This window comes from Puntigrus tetrazona, chromosome 10 (assembly GCF_018831695.1).
Source record: "Puntigrus tetrazona isolate hp1 chromosome 10, ASM1883169v1, whole genome shotgun sequence".
Taxonomy (NCBI): domain Eukaryota; kingdom Metazoa; phylum Chordata; class Actinopteri; order Cypriniformes; family Cyprinidae; genus Puntigrus; species Puntigrus tetrazona.
The window spans coordinates 7200366-7216172 of NC_056708.1; the positions used below are offsets into that span (position 1 = coordinate 7200366).

The 15807-nt window shown below is 38.8% G+C and overlaps 2 protein-coding genes across 9 annotated transcripts in view; both read left to right on the top strand.

Annotated features, from left to right (window-relative positions):
- The window catches only part of LOC122353118 (protocadherin beta-16-like), a 142659-nt gene that overhangs the window by 2829 nt on the left and 124023 nt on the right, over positions 1-15807 (top strand). Inside the window, exon 1 of one of the 8 annotated variants that reach the window (XM_043250997.1) lies at positions 81-2620. The exons of 2 other annotated variants lie outside the window; for them this stretch is intronic. In XM_043250997.1, coding sequence (XP_043106932.1) covers positions 209-2620 — 2412 coding nt within the window. In that variant the 5' untranslated portion in view covers positions 81-208. Of the gene's footprint in view, positions 1-80; positions 2621-8231; positions 10955-12441; positions 15003-15807 lie in introns of those variants that run through there. 5 more of the 8 variants (XM_043251023.1, XM_043251000.1, XM_043251026.1 and 2 more) reach the window with 5 other exon arrangements.
- On the top strand, positions 3792-7165 carry LOC122353123 (protocadherin beta-7-like). The gene has a single exon (XM_043251039.1). The coding sequence runs from the start codon at positions 4385-4387 to the stop codon at positions 6806-6808; it is 2424 nt and encodes an 807-aa protein (XP_043106974.1). The 5' UTR covers positions 3792-4384; the 3' UTR covers positions 6809-7165.

Here is a 15807-nt window from a genome sequence, read left to right on the forward strand (position 1 = left end):
GCCTGTAGATATCTTCTCACCACGCAGTGTGTCGCTGTTGATCTGTGCTGGGAATATGTTCATCGGTCCACCCATTTTCTTTGCATTCTATTTTCTGATCGCGTTTCTCATGTTCATACCACTGCTGTTTGTATCTGAGGACGATATATCCATCTTAGTAACAAGCCTATGAAATTGTCTGTAAGAATTTGCTTTGCTTTTACATAGAATGGAATACACTGCAGCGTATGCGTCGCGTCGATCGATGCGGAAAGCCATTGTCTTTTACACGTTCGCGGTTTCATTATGCTTGGGAGATATTCGCTATTCCTTTCCGGAAGAAATGAAGCGAGGGTCAGTGGTTGGCAAAATTGCGCAGGATTTGGGAGTCGATAGGAATACATTTTCATCACGGGTGCCAAGGATTGAGTTTGATGGGAAAAAAAGCTACTGTGAAATCAGCGCGCAGAATGGGGAATTGATGATAAACGAAAGGATTGACCGAGAAGAGCTCTGCGCACAAAAGCCTTTGTGCACGTTATCTTTTGATTTCTTCATGGAAACCCCCCTTGAACTGCACCGTATAACTCTGGAGGTTGAAGACATAAACGATAACAGCCCAGCCTTCCCCCACAGTGAGGTAAAATTAGACATCCCGGAGTCCGCAAATAAAGGGTCTCGGTTCTCCATAGACGAGGCTGCGGACCCGGACAGCGGAATAAATTCAGTACAAGGCTATAGAATCTCAAATAACCCGCATTTTAGTTTAGCTGTACAGACTAGTGCTGAAACTGGGAAGTATGCGGAGATAGTGTTGGAGCGTGAACTGGATCGTGAAAAGCAAGACAAGCATTCTCTCATTTTGACAGCTTATGACGGGGGCAATCCTCAGAAATCAGGCTCTGTAGTTATACAAATCCGCGTTTTGGACATTAATGATAACAAACCAGTTTTTTCTCAGCCAGTATATAAGGTGAGTGTTCCTGAAAACCTTCCTGTAGACTCAGTTGTGGTTACTGTGAGTGCTAGTGATGCTGATGAAGGAGCAAACGGAGATGTTACTTATGAGTTTGGTCATATGCCAGTCAATGCAAAGTCGATTTTTTCAATAGACCCGGAATCGGGAGAAATGAGGATTAAAGGGCCGTTAGATTTTGAAGACAGTCCTTCGTTTGAGATTCGAGTTAAAGCAAAAGACGGAGCTGGTCTAGCGGCCACTTCTAAAGTGGTGGTAGACATCAGTGATGTTAATGATAATGCTCCGTTTATCATGATTAAATCTTTTAAAACGCCGCTTATGGAGGATGCGACTGTGGGTACAGAAGTTGCAGTTATATACGTGCAGGACAAAGATACAGAATCTAATGGAAATATTAAATGTTTTATTCTGCACAACGATCGCTTTAAACTAACGCCATCAATTAAGAACCACTTTGCATTGGTAACAGCTGAAGCATTGGACCGAGAGAGAGAATCTGAATATAATATCACGATAACAGCTACTGACGGAGGTACTCCGCCCTTAACGTCATCTAAAACTATTAGATTATTAGTCGAAGACGTGAATGACAATCCTCCTGTATTTGAGCAGCAGTCCTACAGCGCTTATATAAGTGAAAATAACAAACCAGGCACTTCTGTTTGTTCTGTCAGTGCAAATGACCCAGACTGGAGACAGAACGGGACTGTACTGTATTCTCTGGTTCCCAGTGAAGTCAGTGGGGTCCCGGTGTCCTCCTTTCTATCTATTAATGGAGATACAGGGGTGATTCACGCTGTGAGATCATTTGATTATGAACAGTTCAGAAACTTGATTGTCAAAGTCGTTGCCAGAGACAATGGATCTCCAGCGCTCAGCAGTAACGTGACTGTCAAAGTCTTCATAACAGATGAGAACGATAACTCTCCACAGATATTATACCCTGTTCCTGATGGAAAGTCTCTAATGACTGAAATGGTCCCTAAAGCGACTCTCTCTGGCTCTCTGGTGTCCAAGGTGATCGCTGTAGATGCTGACTCTGGACAGAATGCATGGCTGTCCTATCAGATTGTCAAATCTCCTGATCCTGGACTTTTCTCCATCGGTCTTCATAGTGGAGAGATCAAAACACAGCGAGACATTTCTGAATCTGACAATATGAAGCAGAACCTCGTTATTTCAGTGAAGGATAACGGACAGCCCTCTCTGTCTACAACCTGTGCTGTAAATCTACTGATTTCTGACAATCTTTCTGAAGTTCCTGAACTTAAAGATATGACTTATGAGGACAACTCTAAACTGACGTCTTACTTGATCATTGCATTAGTTTCTGTGTCCACCTTCTTCCTGACGTTCATCATACTGATCGTGGCAGTGAAGTTTTGTCACAGGAGAAAGCCCAGACTGTTGTTTGATGGAGCAGTAGCTGTTCCCAGCGCCTATCTTCCTCCTAACTATGCAGAGGTGGATGGAGCAGGAACTCTCCGCAGCTCTTACAATTATGACGCGTATCTAACCACAGGCTCGCGCACCAGTGACTTTAAGTTTGTGAACTCGTATAATGAAAACACACTTCCTGCTGGTGGGACTCTGAAAAAGGAGCACAATTTTCAGTTTGGCTCGAGCATGATAACACTTGACTTTACTCAGAATGAAGATGAGGTAAGAGAGGTTTAACTCCTCTTCAATCTTTAAATATTTTTTGTTTACTGGTGTCTTCTTGTTTATCGACGCTGGAGAGATATTTATGAAAACCTTAAACTCCGTTACACTTTTTCGTATTATATCGCTATCTATATTTCCCGGCTTTCATTTCAAGCTATCTATAAAACACAATACACACATCTAACGGTGTAAATTTAATCTACTATTGGTACTGCTTTGTAACGAAAATAATATATTTTTTATTCATTTTTCTTTTAGTTAATGACTAATTTATTTATTTATTGGAGTATCTCTCAGACGGGGAGCGGGGAGGGTGTTGACCCACGAAATCCACCGCCTTTATCACACGTCTATAGAGTCTATAGAGTTAATATCCTTTCACTTGTTTTTAGTCTTATGATTTCGTACATTTTCTGCACACCGCTATCAGTATCTGGTATGACGACACATCAGACTGCATAGATGAGTTTTGGACACGATATGTAGAATTATTTTCGAGGTATTCTGTTTCTGTTTCGAGGTATATGTACATGAATTATTATTATTATTATTATTATTATTATTATTATTATTATTTGAGGTTGGTAGGTAGGCTTTGGTGTACAATCTTTAAGCATGTACAAGCGATGTTCGTTTGGTTGAAGTAGTTATTACAAAAAGATTTTTATTTTAAGTCACATGCATTTCTAATTTATTTAGGTAAATTCAGAATTAATCTACTGTTATTTTTTTCACCTAAACTGTCAGTGAAGGTATTCGTCTTAAGAACCACAACTTTGAAAACGGGATCAATTTAATTTATTTTTCATTCTAATATAACTTCTTCTAAATTAAATAATCATTTCACAATAATAAACTTCGAAATAACTAATATGTCGTTATGGATGAAGATAATTTTTGATGTAATAAAATTGTGTCCTTTCTACACAACTCAGTACAAACCTTGCGTTTAGTTCCAGTGAACGCATTGCAGCGGGCTATGTGCGGGGTATAATTTAGCTAGAGTTGGTTTTTGATGAATTTTGATACAAGTTTAAAAATGCCACTCATCTTCCCCCACATGTGCTTTGCGGTCTTTAAATATGTTGAGAAAATGTAACGTGGCATTGGCTAAGTTGTGTATTTGAGCTATGTAAGATTAAAAGTTTCTTGCTTTTTTTCTTCGTTGTTTTAACTGGAAGTGTCTATAAGTTTGACAAGAATCGTCACCGTGAGTCCGGTATTTATTCTACTTGGACGTTAAAACTTACGAAAAAATGGTTGACGTGCTGAATAAAATAATAAGCGTAACTTTCTTTTAAAACCGATTTACTCTTTTGTTCAATAGGAATCGAAATTTACGTTACAATGGTCTGGTTGAATATCTCTGAGCTCATCCCGTTTCAGCACCACGAACCCGGACAGCGCCAGGACTGTCTGTTGTTCTTCATCTCTGAATGTGTGGCAGTTTTTAATTTATTTTTATCTGAACTTATATTGATGTAAATCGATGCGTTGACCAACATCACACTTCGAATGATTAATCCTCTGTCTTTTCAATAAATGCATTAATGATGCAATGAGCCCAAAAAAACTCACAGAGTCGCTGTTCACCAAGACAGCTGTGTCTCTCCTCCCACACTTAATGTATGCAGCATGAGATCTGTCTGTAAGAATATCCGCACAAAATGGAGTAAGCGTCCGTCGAGGCTGAGATAGCTTAGAAAATCCTCCGTTCAGCAGACATTTACTGTTGATGATTGAAAGATTAAACCTTTAACAATGGAACACGGATTATTTTCAGCTCCTTTTTTAACGTGTTTCGCTGCTCTTATTCTCTTTGCTCTGAGAACCGTCTGCGATGATTTGAGCTACAATATTCCGGAAGAAACGAAGCGCCAGTATGTGATTGGAAATATAGCGAAGGATCTGAGGATGGAAGTGAAGCAATTATCTGCTCGTAAAGCTCGGATAGAAACAGAGGACAGCAGCAAACGGTACTGTGATATTAATCTGAATTCTGGTGATTTAATCGTGACAGAGACAATAGATCGAGAGGAGCTTTGTGGATCACAAATTCCCTGCATTCTCAGTTATGAGCTCGTCCTGGAAAACCCTCTTGAAGTGCATCGTATAATTCTTCAAATTCAAGATATAAATGACAATACACCGCGATTTGCAAATGAGTATATAAAAATTGAAATCAGAGAATCAGCAATTAAAGGTCAGCGATTTCGTTTAGATGAGGCGCATGACACTGATATTGGACAAAATGCCATTAACAGCTATTCACTGCAGAGAAATAGACATTTTGTTTTAAATGTTCACGATAGTGCAGATGGAGGGAAATACGCTGAACTCGTGTTGGAAAAGGAGTTGGATCGCGAGCAGCAGAAGGAGATAGATATGATACTCACAGCCACTGATGGTGGTTCACCGCAGAGGTCTGGCACTGCTGTCATACACATCACTGTTCTCGATGCTAATGATAATGTCCCGGTGTTTAGTGAGTCTGTTTATAAAGTCACTCTGGCTGAAAATACACCTTCAGGAACAGAAATAATCAGAGTGAGTGCAACTGATGCTGATGAAGGTCCAAACGGGGAAGTGACCTATGAATTTAGTAGAATGTCAGATAAAACTGCTAAATTATTTTCTATTAATAAGGAATCAGGGCAGATTGTTGTGATCGGAGAACTTGATTATGAAAAAGACAAAAAGTATGAAATGGGAATTCAAGCTAAAGATGCATCTGGATTGGCATCAACTGCTAAAATGATGATAGATATAACTGATGTTAATGATAATCCACCTAGAATCATCCTGAAATCTTTGAATAATCCAGTATCTGAAAACTCTGATCCAGGTACTGAGGTGGGAATCATTAATGTTCAGGACAAAGATTCAGGAGAAAATCGTCAGATTCGTTGTTCTGTTCAGCAAAATGTTCCTTTCAAACTGAACCCATCTGTTAAAAACTATTTCTCTCTGGTAACTACAAAAGCTCTAGACCGAGAGAAAGAATCTGATTATAACATTACCATCACAGCCACAGATGGGGGATCTCCACCATTATCCACCTCCATGACAATTCATTTATTTGTCTCAGACGTGAATGACAATCCTCCTGTATTTGAGCAGCAGTCCTACAGTGCTTATATAAGTGAAAATAACAAACCAGGCACTTCTGTTTGTTCTGTCAGTGCAAATGACCCAGACTGGAGACAGAACGGGACTGTACTGTATTCTCTGGTTCCCAGTGAAGTCAATGGGGTCCCGGTGTCCTCCTTTCTATCTATTAATGGAGATACAGGGGTGATTCACGGTGTGAGATCATTTGATTATGAACAGTTCAGAAACTTGACTGTCAAAGTCGTTGCCAGAGACAATGGATCTCCAGCGCTCAGCAGTAACGTGACTGTCAAAGTCTTCATAACAGATGAGAACGATAACTCTCCACAGATATTATACCCTGTTCCTGATGGAAAGTCTCTAATGACTGAAATGGTCCCTAAAGCGACTCTCTCTGGCTCTCTGGTGTCCAAGGTGATCGCTGTAGATGCTGACTCTGGACAGAATGCATGGCTGTCCTATCAGATTGTCAAATCTCCTGATCCTGGACTTTTCTCCATTGGTCTTCATAGTGGAGAGATCAAAACACAGCGAGACATTTCTGAATCTGACAATATGAAGCAGAACCTCGTTATTTCAGTGAAGGATAACGGACAGCCCTCTCTGTCTACAACCTGTGCTGTAAATCTACTGATTTCTGACAATCTTTCTGAAGTTCCTGAACTTAAAGATATGACTTATGAGGACAACTCTAAACTGACGTCTTACTTGATCATTGCATTAGTTTCTGTGTCCACCTTCTTCCTGACGTTCATCATACTGATCGTGGCAGTGAAGTTTTGTCACAGGAGAAAGCCCAGACTGTTGTTTGATGGAGCAGTAGCTGTTCCCAGCGCCTATCTTCCTCCTAACTATGCAGAGGTGGATGGAGCAGGAACTCTCCGCAGCTCTTACAATTATGACGCGTATCTAACCACAGGCTCGCGCACCAGTGACTTTAAGTTTGTGAACTCGTATAATGAAAACACACTTCCTGCCGGTGGGACTCTGAAAAAGGAGCACAATTTTCAGTTTGGCTCGAGCATGATAACACTTGACTTTACACAGAATGAAGATGAGGTAAGAGAGGTTTAACTCCTCTTCAATCTTTAAATATTTTTTATTTACTGGTGTCTTCTTGTCTAACGACGCTGGAGAGATATTTATGAAAACCTTAAACTCCGTTACACTTTTTCGTATTATATCGCTATCTATATTTCCCGGCTTTCATTTCAAGCTATCTATAAAACACAATACACACATCTAACGGTGTAAATTTAATCTACTATTGGTACTGCTTTGTAACGAAAATAATATATTTTTTATTCATTTTTCTTTTAGTTAATGACTAATTTATTTGTTTATTGGAGTATCTCTCAGACGGGGAGCGGGGAGGGTGTTGATCCACGAAATCCACCGCCTTTATCACACGTCTATAGAGTCTATAGAGTTAATATCCTTTAACTTGTTTTTAGTCTTATGTTTTGTACATTTTCGGCAAACCGCTATCAGTATCTGGTATGACGACACATCAGACTGCGTAGATGAGTTTTGGACACGATATGTAGAATTATTTTCGAGGTATTCTGTTTCTGTTTCGAGGTATATGTACATGAATTGTTATTATTATTATTATTTTTATTATTATTATTTTGAGGTTGGTAGGTAGGCTTTGGTGTACAACATTTAAACATGTACAAGCGATGTTCGTTTGGTTGAAGTAGTTATTACAAAAAGATTTTTATTTTAAGTCACATGCATTTCTAATTTATTTAGGGTAAATTCAGAATTAATCTACTGTTATTTTTTCACCTAAACTGTCAGTGAAATTATTTGTCTTAAGAACCACAACTTTGAAAACGGGATCAATTTAATTTATTTTTCATTCCAATATAACTTCTTCTAAACTAAATAATCATTTCACAATAATAAACTTCGAAATAACTAATATGTCGTTATGGATGTAGATCATTTTTGATGTAATAAAATTGTGTCCTTTCTGCACAACTCAGTACAAACCTGGCGTTTAATTCCAGTGAACGCATTGCAGCGGGCTATGTGCGGGGTATAATGTAGCTAGAGTTGGTTTTTGATGAAGTTTGATACAAGTGAAAAAATGCCACTCATCTTCCCCCACATGTGCTTTGCGGTCTTTCAATATGTTGAGAAAATGTAATGTGGCATTGGCTAAGTTGTGTAATTGAGCTATGTAAGATTAAAAGTTTCTTGCAATTTTTCTTCGTTGTTTTAACTGGAAGTGTCTATAAGTTTGACAAGAATCGTCACCGTGAGTCCGGTATTTATTCTACTTGGACGTTAAAACTTACGAACAAATGGTTGACGTGCTAAATAAAATAATAAGAGTAACTTTCTTTTAAAGCCGATTTACTCTTTTGTTCAATAGGAATCGAAATTTACGTTACAATGGTCTGGTTGAATATCTCTGAGCTCATCCTGTTTCAGCACCACGAACCCGGACAGCGCCAGGACTGTCTGTTGTTCTTCATCTCTGAATGTGTGGCAGTTTTTAATTTATTTTTATCTGAACTTATATTGAAGTAAATCGATGCGTTGACCAACATCACACTTCGAATGATTAATCCTCTGTCTTTTCAATAAATGCATTAATGATGCAATGAGCCCAAAAAAACTCACAGAGTCGCTGTTCACCAAGACAGCTGTGTCTCTCCTCCCACACTTAATGTATGCAGCATGAGATCTGTCTGTAAGAATATCCGCACAAAATGGAGTAAGCGTCCGTCGAGATAGCTTAGAAAATCATCCGTTCAGCAGACATTTACTGTTGATCATTGAAATATCAAACCTTTAACAATGGAACACGGATTATTTTCAGCTCCTTTTTTGACGTATTTCGCTGCTCTTATTCTCTTTGCTCTGAGAACCGTCTGCGATGATTTGAGTTACAATTTTCCGGAAGAAACGAAGCGCCAGTATGTGATTGGAAATATAGCGAAGGATCTGAGGATGGAAGTGAAACAATTATCTGCTCGTAAAGCTCGGATAGAAACAGAGGACAGCAGCAAACGGTACTGTGATATTAATCTGAATTCTGGTGATTTAATCGTGACAGAGACAATAGATCGAGAGGAGCTTTGTGGATCACAAATTCCCTGCATTTTCAGTTATGAGCTCGTCCTGGAAAACCCTCTTGAAGTGCATCGTATAATTCTTCAAATTCAGGATATAAATGACAACACTCCGCGATTTGCAAATGAGTATATAAAAATTGAAATTACAGAATCAGCAATTAAAGGCCAGCGATTCCGTTTGGATGAGGCACATGACACTGATATTGGACAAAATGCCATTAACAGCTATTCACTGCAAAAAAATAGACATTTTGTTTTAAATGTTCACGATACTGCAGATGGAGGGAAATACGCTGAACTCGTGTTGGAAAAGGAGTTGGATCGCGAGCAGCAGAAGGAGATAGATATGATACTCACAGCCACTGATGGTGGTTCACCGCAGAGGTCTGGCACTGCTGTCATACACATCACTGTTCTCGATGCTAATGATAATGTCCCGGTGTTTAGTGAGTCTGTTTATAAAGTCACTCTGGCTGAAAATACACCTTCAGGAACAGAAATAATCAGAGTGAGTGCAACTGATGCTGATGAAGGTCCAAACGGGGAAGTGACCTATGAATTTAGTAGAATGTCAGATAAAACTGCTAAATTATTTTCTATTAATAAAGAATCAGGGCAGATTGTGGTGATCGGAGAACTTGATTATGAAAAAGACAAAAAGTATGAAATGGGAATTCAAGCTAAAGATGCATCGGGATTGGCATCAACTGCTAAAATGATGATAGATATAACTGATGTTAATGATAATCCACCTAGAATCATCCTGAAATCTTTGAATAATCCAGTTCCTGAAAACTCTGATCCAGGTACTGAGGTGGGAATCATTAATGTTCAGGACAAAGATTCAGGAGAAAATCGTCAGATTCGTTGTTCTGTTCAGCAAAATGTTCCTTTCAAACTGAACCCATCTGTTAAAAACTATTTCTCTCTGGTAACTACAAAAGCTCTAGACCGAGAGAAAGAATCTGATTATAACATTACCATCACAGCCACAGATGGGGGATCTCCACCATTATCCACCTCCATGACAATTCATTTATTTGTCTCAGACGTGAATGACAATCCTCCTGTATTTGAGCAGCAGTCCTACAGCGCTTATATAAGTGAAAATAACAAACCAGGCACTTCTGTTTGTTCTGTCAGTGCAAATGACCCAGACTGGAGACAGAACGGGACTGTACTGTATTCTCTGGTTCCCAGTGAAGTCAATGGGGTCCCGGTGTCCTCCTTTCTATCTATTAATGGAGATACAGGGGTGATTCACGCTGTGAGATCATTTGATTATGAACAGTTCAGAAACTTGACTGTCAAAGTCGTTGCCAGAGACAATGGATCTCCAGCGCTCAGCAGTAACGTGACCGTCAAAGTCTTCATAACAGATGAGAACGATAACTCTCCACAGATATTATACCCTGTTCCTGATGGAAAGTCTCTAATGACTGAAATGGTCCCTAAAGCGACTCTCTCTGGCTCTCTGGTGTCCAAGGTGATCGCTGTAGATGCTGACTCTGGACAGAATGCATGGCTGTCCTATCAGATTGTCAAATCTCCTGATCCTGGACTTTTCTCCATTGGTCTTCATAGTGGAGAGATCAAAACACAGCGAGACATTTCTGAATCTGACAATATGAAGCAGAACCTCGTTATTTCAGTGAAGGATAACGGACAGCCCTCTCTGTCTACAACCTGTGCTGTAAATTTACTGATTTCTGACAATCTTTCTGAAGTTCCTGAACTTAAAGATATGACTTATGAGGACAACTCTAAACTGACGTCTTACTTGATCATTGCATTAGTTTCTGTGTCCACCTTCTTCCTGACGTTCATCATACTGATCGTGGCAGTGAAGTTTTGTCACAGGAGAAAGCCCAGACTGTTGTTTGATGGAGCAGTAGCTGTTCCCAGCGCCTATCTTCCTCCTAACTATGCAGAGGTGGATGGAGCAGGAACTCTCCGCAGCTCTTACAATTATGACGCGTATCTAACCACAGGCTCGCGCACCAGTGACTTTAAGTTTGTGAACTCGTATAATGAAAACACACTTCCTGCTGGCTGTACTCTGAAAAAGGAACACGATTTTCAGTTTGGCTCGAGCATGATAACACTTGACTTTACAGGAAATGAAAATGAGGTAAGAGAAGTTTAACTCTTCTCGACTATTTCTAATTATAGTATTTCCAGCCCAATCTCACGGCAATTCATACAAGGTCGAGTTGCCACTTCGTTTAAATTTTTTTAAATTACTAACACCTAACCCCGCCCCTAAATCTACTTGTCACTGGGGTTTTAGACAAAATTGTATTAGCCACAAATTTGCCAACTCGTAATATATGTATAAATTGGTTGTGAGACTGTGTTGATATTTCATAGTGTCTCGAGCTGATTAAATAATACATGATGCTGGGTTGCCTTTTACGAGAACCTCACACTTTATTACACATTTCTGTATTTTATTGCTTTCAGTTCTCTTTATTTCCTGACCTTCATTTTAAGATATCTATAAAATACTATGACTATGTCTACACAGAAAAATATTTATTAAATCAGAATGAGTGTTTGGCTAGCTTTTAGTCTCATAATGTTGTTGATTTATTGCCACAGCGCTATCAGCATCGGGACTGAAGGCATATAAAGTCTCCTTAATGAGTTTAGTGAAGTATACATATGAGCATTTCTGAGAAGCACAGTGTACATTAAAACTTAAAGTTAATACAAATTTATTTCGGCTAATCTATTTGTGAAGTCATTCGGTTTCAGAATCACAGCACCAGTAGCCTACTGACTTTTGTGCTGCTACAGCTCTGAAATCGGGACCTGTGCCACTTACTTTGCAATGTAACATATTCAGAGATAAATAATAATTTCAAAATAAACGTTTTTTTAAATACCTCACACTTTAACGTAGTTGATGTAGATGTTTTCATTAAATGGACAAGGTTATGTAGTTCGCAAATTTTTGATGTCATGAAAGTGTGTTCTTCCTGCTTTCCTGCACACCTTTAACAATACTTTTCAACTACTCGTTTGAATTCTGGTTGAACATGCACAATTGTATTTTTGATTCTCTGCTGATTTGTTTGTGTATAATGGGAAATGCGGTCTTCAAACATGTCGAGAAAAGCTAACGTGGCTTTGGCTAAGTTGTGCATTTAAATTCTGTTAGATTAAGCTTTTTTCTTGCCATTTTCTGTTTCCTTTTTAGCCTAACAACAAACCTAGCTTTTTTGTAAGTTTTACCATGGCTTTAAAGTGTCAGAACAATTATCACTTTGCGGTTGATAGAACAGTGTGTATAGTTAAAACTTTGTTGTATGATAAGGCTTACTTTCTTTCAGAACAGATGTATTATTTTATTCCACGTGCATTTGAAGTTACATTGTTTTATAGTGTAATGTTTTTGAGGTCATCTAAGTTTCAGAACCACAAGCACGGACAGCACCTTTGTAAATATGAACATTTCCAATTCCTTTCCTGTATTTATTTTATGTAGATTTATATTTTCCAATAATACACGCTGACAAACATCACACTTCTTTTGGTTAATACTTTGCTGTTATTTTAATAAATCCATGATTCATGCATTCACCCAAAAATACTCAGAGTGTCGCTGTTCACCAAGACTACTGCGTCTCTCCTCCCACACTTAATGTATGCAGTATGAGATGCGTCTCTTAGAATAAACGCAGCACAAAATGGAGTAACCGTCCGTCGATCCTGAGAAAATTATTGGACTATCATCCGTCAGAGGCTCGTTTGTTGAGCGTTTACTCATCGGCTTCTCAAAAATGGATAACAAATTGCTTTCGGTTCGTTTATTTGCGTTTTTCGTGGCTTTCCTTCTGTTTCATCCAAAAGCCTTCGGTTCAGATTTGAGTTACAATTTTCCAGAAGAAACGAAGCGCCAGTATGTGATTGGAAATATAGCGAAGGATCTGAGGATGGATGTAAAACATTTATCTGCTCGTAAAGCTCGGATAGAAACGGAGGACAGCAGCAAACGGTACTGTGATATTAATCTGAATTCTGGTGATTTAATCGTGACAGAGACAATAGATCGAGAGGAGCTTTGTGGATCTCGAATGTCCTGCATTCTCAGTTATGAGCTCGTCCTGGAAAACCCTCTTGAAGTGCATCGTATAATTCTTCAAATTCAGGATATAAATGACAACGCACCACGGTTTCCGAATGAACGTTTTAACTTCGAAATTACAGAATCAGCAGACAAAGGCCAGCGATTCCGTCTACATGAGGCTCATGATTCAGATATTGGGAATAATGCGGTTAACAGCTATTCACTGGAGAGAAACGACCATTTTGTTTTAAATGTTCACGATAGTGCAGGTGGAAAAAAATACGCTGAACTCGTGCTGGAAAAGGAGTTGGATCGCGAGCAGCAGAAGGAGATAGATATGATACTCACAGCCACTGATGGTGGTTCACCGCAGAGGTCTGGCACTGCTGTCATACACATCACTGTTCTCGATGCTAATGATAATGTCCCGGTGTTTAGTGAGTCTGTTTATAAAGTCACTCTGGCTGAAAATACACCTTCAGGAACAGAAATAATCAGAGTGAGTGCAACTGATGCTGATGAAGGTCCAAACGGGGAAGTGACCTATGAATTTAGTAGAATGTCAGATAAAACTGCTAAATTATTTTCTATTAATAAGGAATCAGGGCAGATTGTTGTGATCGGAGAACTTGATTATGAAAATGAAAGAAACTATGAAATAGGAATTCATGCTCAAGATTCCTCTGGATTAGCATCAACTGCAAATGTAATCATAGATATAACTGATGTTAATGATAATCCACCTAGAATCATCCTGAAATCTTTGAATAATCCAGTATCTGAAAACTCTGATCCAGGTACTGAGGTGGGAATCATTAATGTTCAGGACAAGGATTCAGGAGAAAATCGTCAGATTCGTTGTTCTGTTCAGCAAAATGTTCCTTTCAAACTGAACCCATCTGTTAAAAACTATTTCTCTCTGGTAACTACAAAAGCTCTAGACCGAGAGAAAGAATCTGATTATAACATTACCATCACAGCCACAGATGGGGGATCTCCACCATTATCCACCTCCATGACAATTCATTTATTTGTCTCAGACGTGAATGACAATCCTCCTGTATTTGAGCAGCAGTCCTACAGCGCTTATATAAGTGAAAATAACAAACCAGGCACTTCTGTTTGTTCTGTCAGTGCAAATGACCCAGACTGGAGACAGAACGGGACTGTACTGTATTCTCTGGTTCCCAGTGAAGTCAATGGGGTCCCGGTGTCCTCCTTTCTATCTATTAATGGAGATACAGGGGTGATTCACGCTGTGAGATCATTTGATTATGAACAGTTCAGAAACTTGACTGTCAAAGTCGTTGCCAGAGACAATGGATCTCCAGCGCTCAGCAGTAACGTGACTGTCAAAGTCTTCATAACAGATGAGAACGATAACTCTCCACAGATATTATACCCTGTTCCTGATGGAAAGTCTCTAATGACTGAAATGGTCCCTAAAGCGACTCTCTCTGGCTCTCTGGTGTCCAAGGTGATCGCTGTAGATGCTGACTCTGGACAGAATGCATGGCTGTCCTATCAGATTGTCAAATCTCCTGATCCTGGACTTTTCTCCATTGGTCTTCATAGTGGAGAGATCAAAACACAGCGAGACATTTCTGAATCTGACAATATGAAGCAGAACCTCGTTATTTCAGTGAAGGATAACGGACAGCCCTCTCTGTCTACAACCTGTGCTGTAAATTTACTGATTTCTGACAATCTTTCTGAAGTTCCTGAACTTAAAGATATGACTTATGAGGACAACTCTAAACTGACGTCTTACTTGATCATTGCATTAGTTTCTGTGTCCACCTTCTTCCTGACGTTCATCATACTGATCGTGGCAGTGAAGTTTTGTCACAGGAGAAAGCCCAGACTGTTGTTTGATGGAGCAGTAGCTGTTCCCAGCGCCTATCTTCCTCCTAACTATGCAGAGGTGGATGGAGCAGGAACTCTCCGCAGCTCTTACAATTATGACGCGTATCTAACCACAGGCTCGCGCACCAGTGACTTTAAGTTTGTGAACTCGTATAATGAAAACACACTTCCTGCTGGCTGTACTCTGAAAAAGGAGCACAATTTTCAGTTTGGCTCGAGCATGATAACACTTGACTTTACACAGAATGAGAAGGTAAGAGGATGAGACTGTAAGATATTATAAATAGTATTGCTGTAGACTATTTACAATCATTTTGACTGGTGTTTAAACTTTGTTTTGTATATTATAAATAGTATTGCTGTTGTTAGATAATATTTAATTGGCGTCATTTCTTGTTGTCCTGTGTGTTTTGAATTCACCTCAAACTTTGTTGTAAATTGTATGATTTAAGTTTATTTCACTTGACTATCAAAACACCCATCTAGTATTTATTCATGTATTTTTTATTTAATTTATTTTATGTAGCTGAGACCAAGTTTGCCACTAATATAATAAAATAGTAAGTGGACCAAATTACTGGGTCACTGACATTGACTAGTAAACAACTGTGTATTTTATCCATGCTTGAATTAATAGATTCATGGAATTTTGATACAATGTTTTTGTTTTTATTGTTTTATCACTCTGAGATAATTTTTTTGTAGGTTTGAATTGATATATATTTTACTAAGTTTATTGATCAAGTGTAAAGGGACATTTAATACTAAAACGGATTTACTTATTTAATATAAAACTTGAAGTTGCATCACTTTTTCTCATCCAGTTTATCATTAAATTTAGCTATTCATTTTTAACACCACAAACATCGACCCCATCAGCACTGACTGTTGCATATTTTGTCAGACGACTTGATAGCTTACGTTTTCTCTCTTTATATCTATTTTAAAGTAGATGAATATTGCAAGATAGCACTCTTTGAAAAAAAATAAAAGACATATTTTGGTCCATAGCTGTTGACTTTTCATGCAACATTCAAATAACCGAG

Coding starts and splice junctions, on each gene's coding strand:
- LOC122353123 (XM_043251039.1), top strand. CDS start 4,385: ATGGAACACGGATTATTTTCAGCTCCTTTTTTAACGTGTTTCGCTGCT.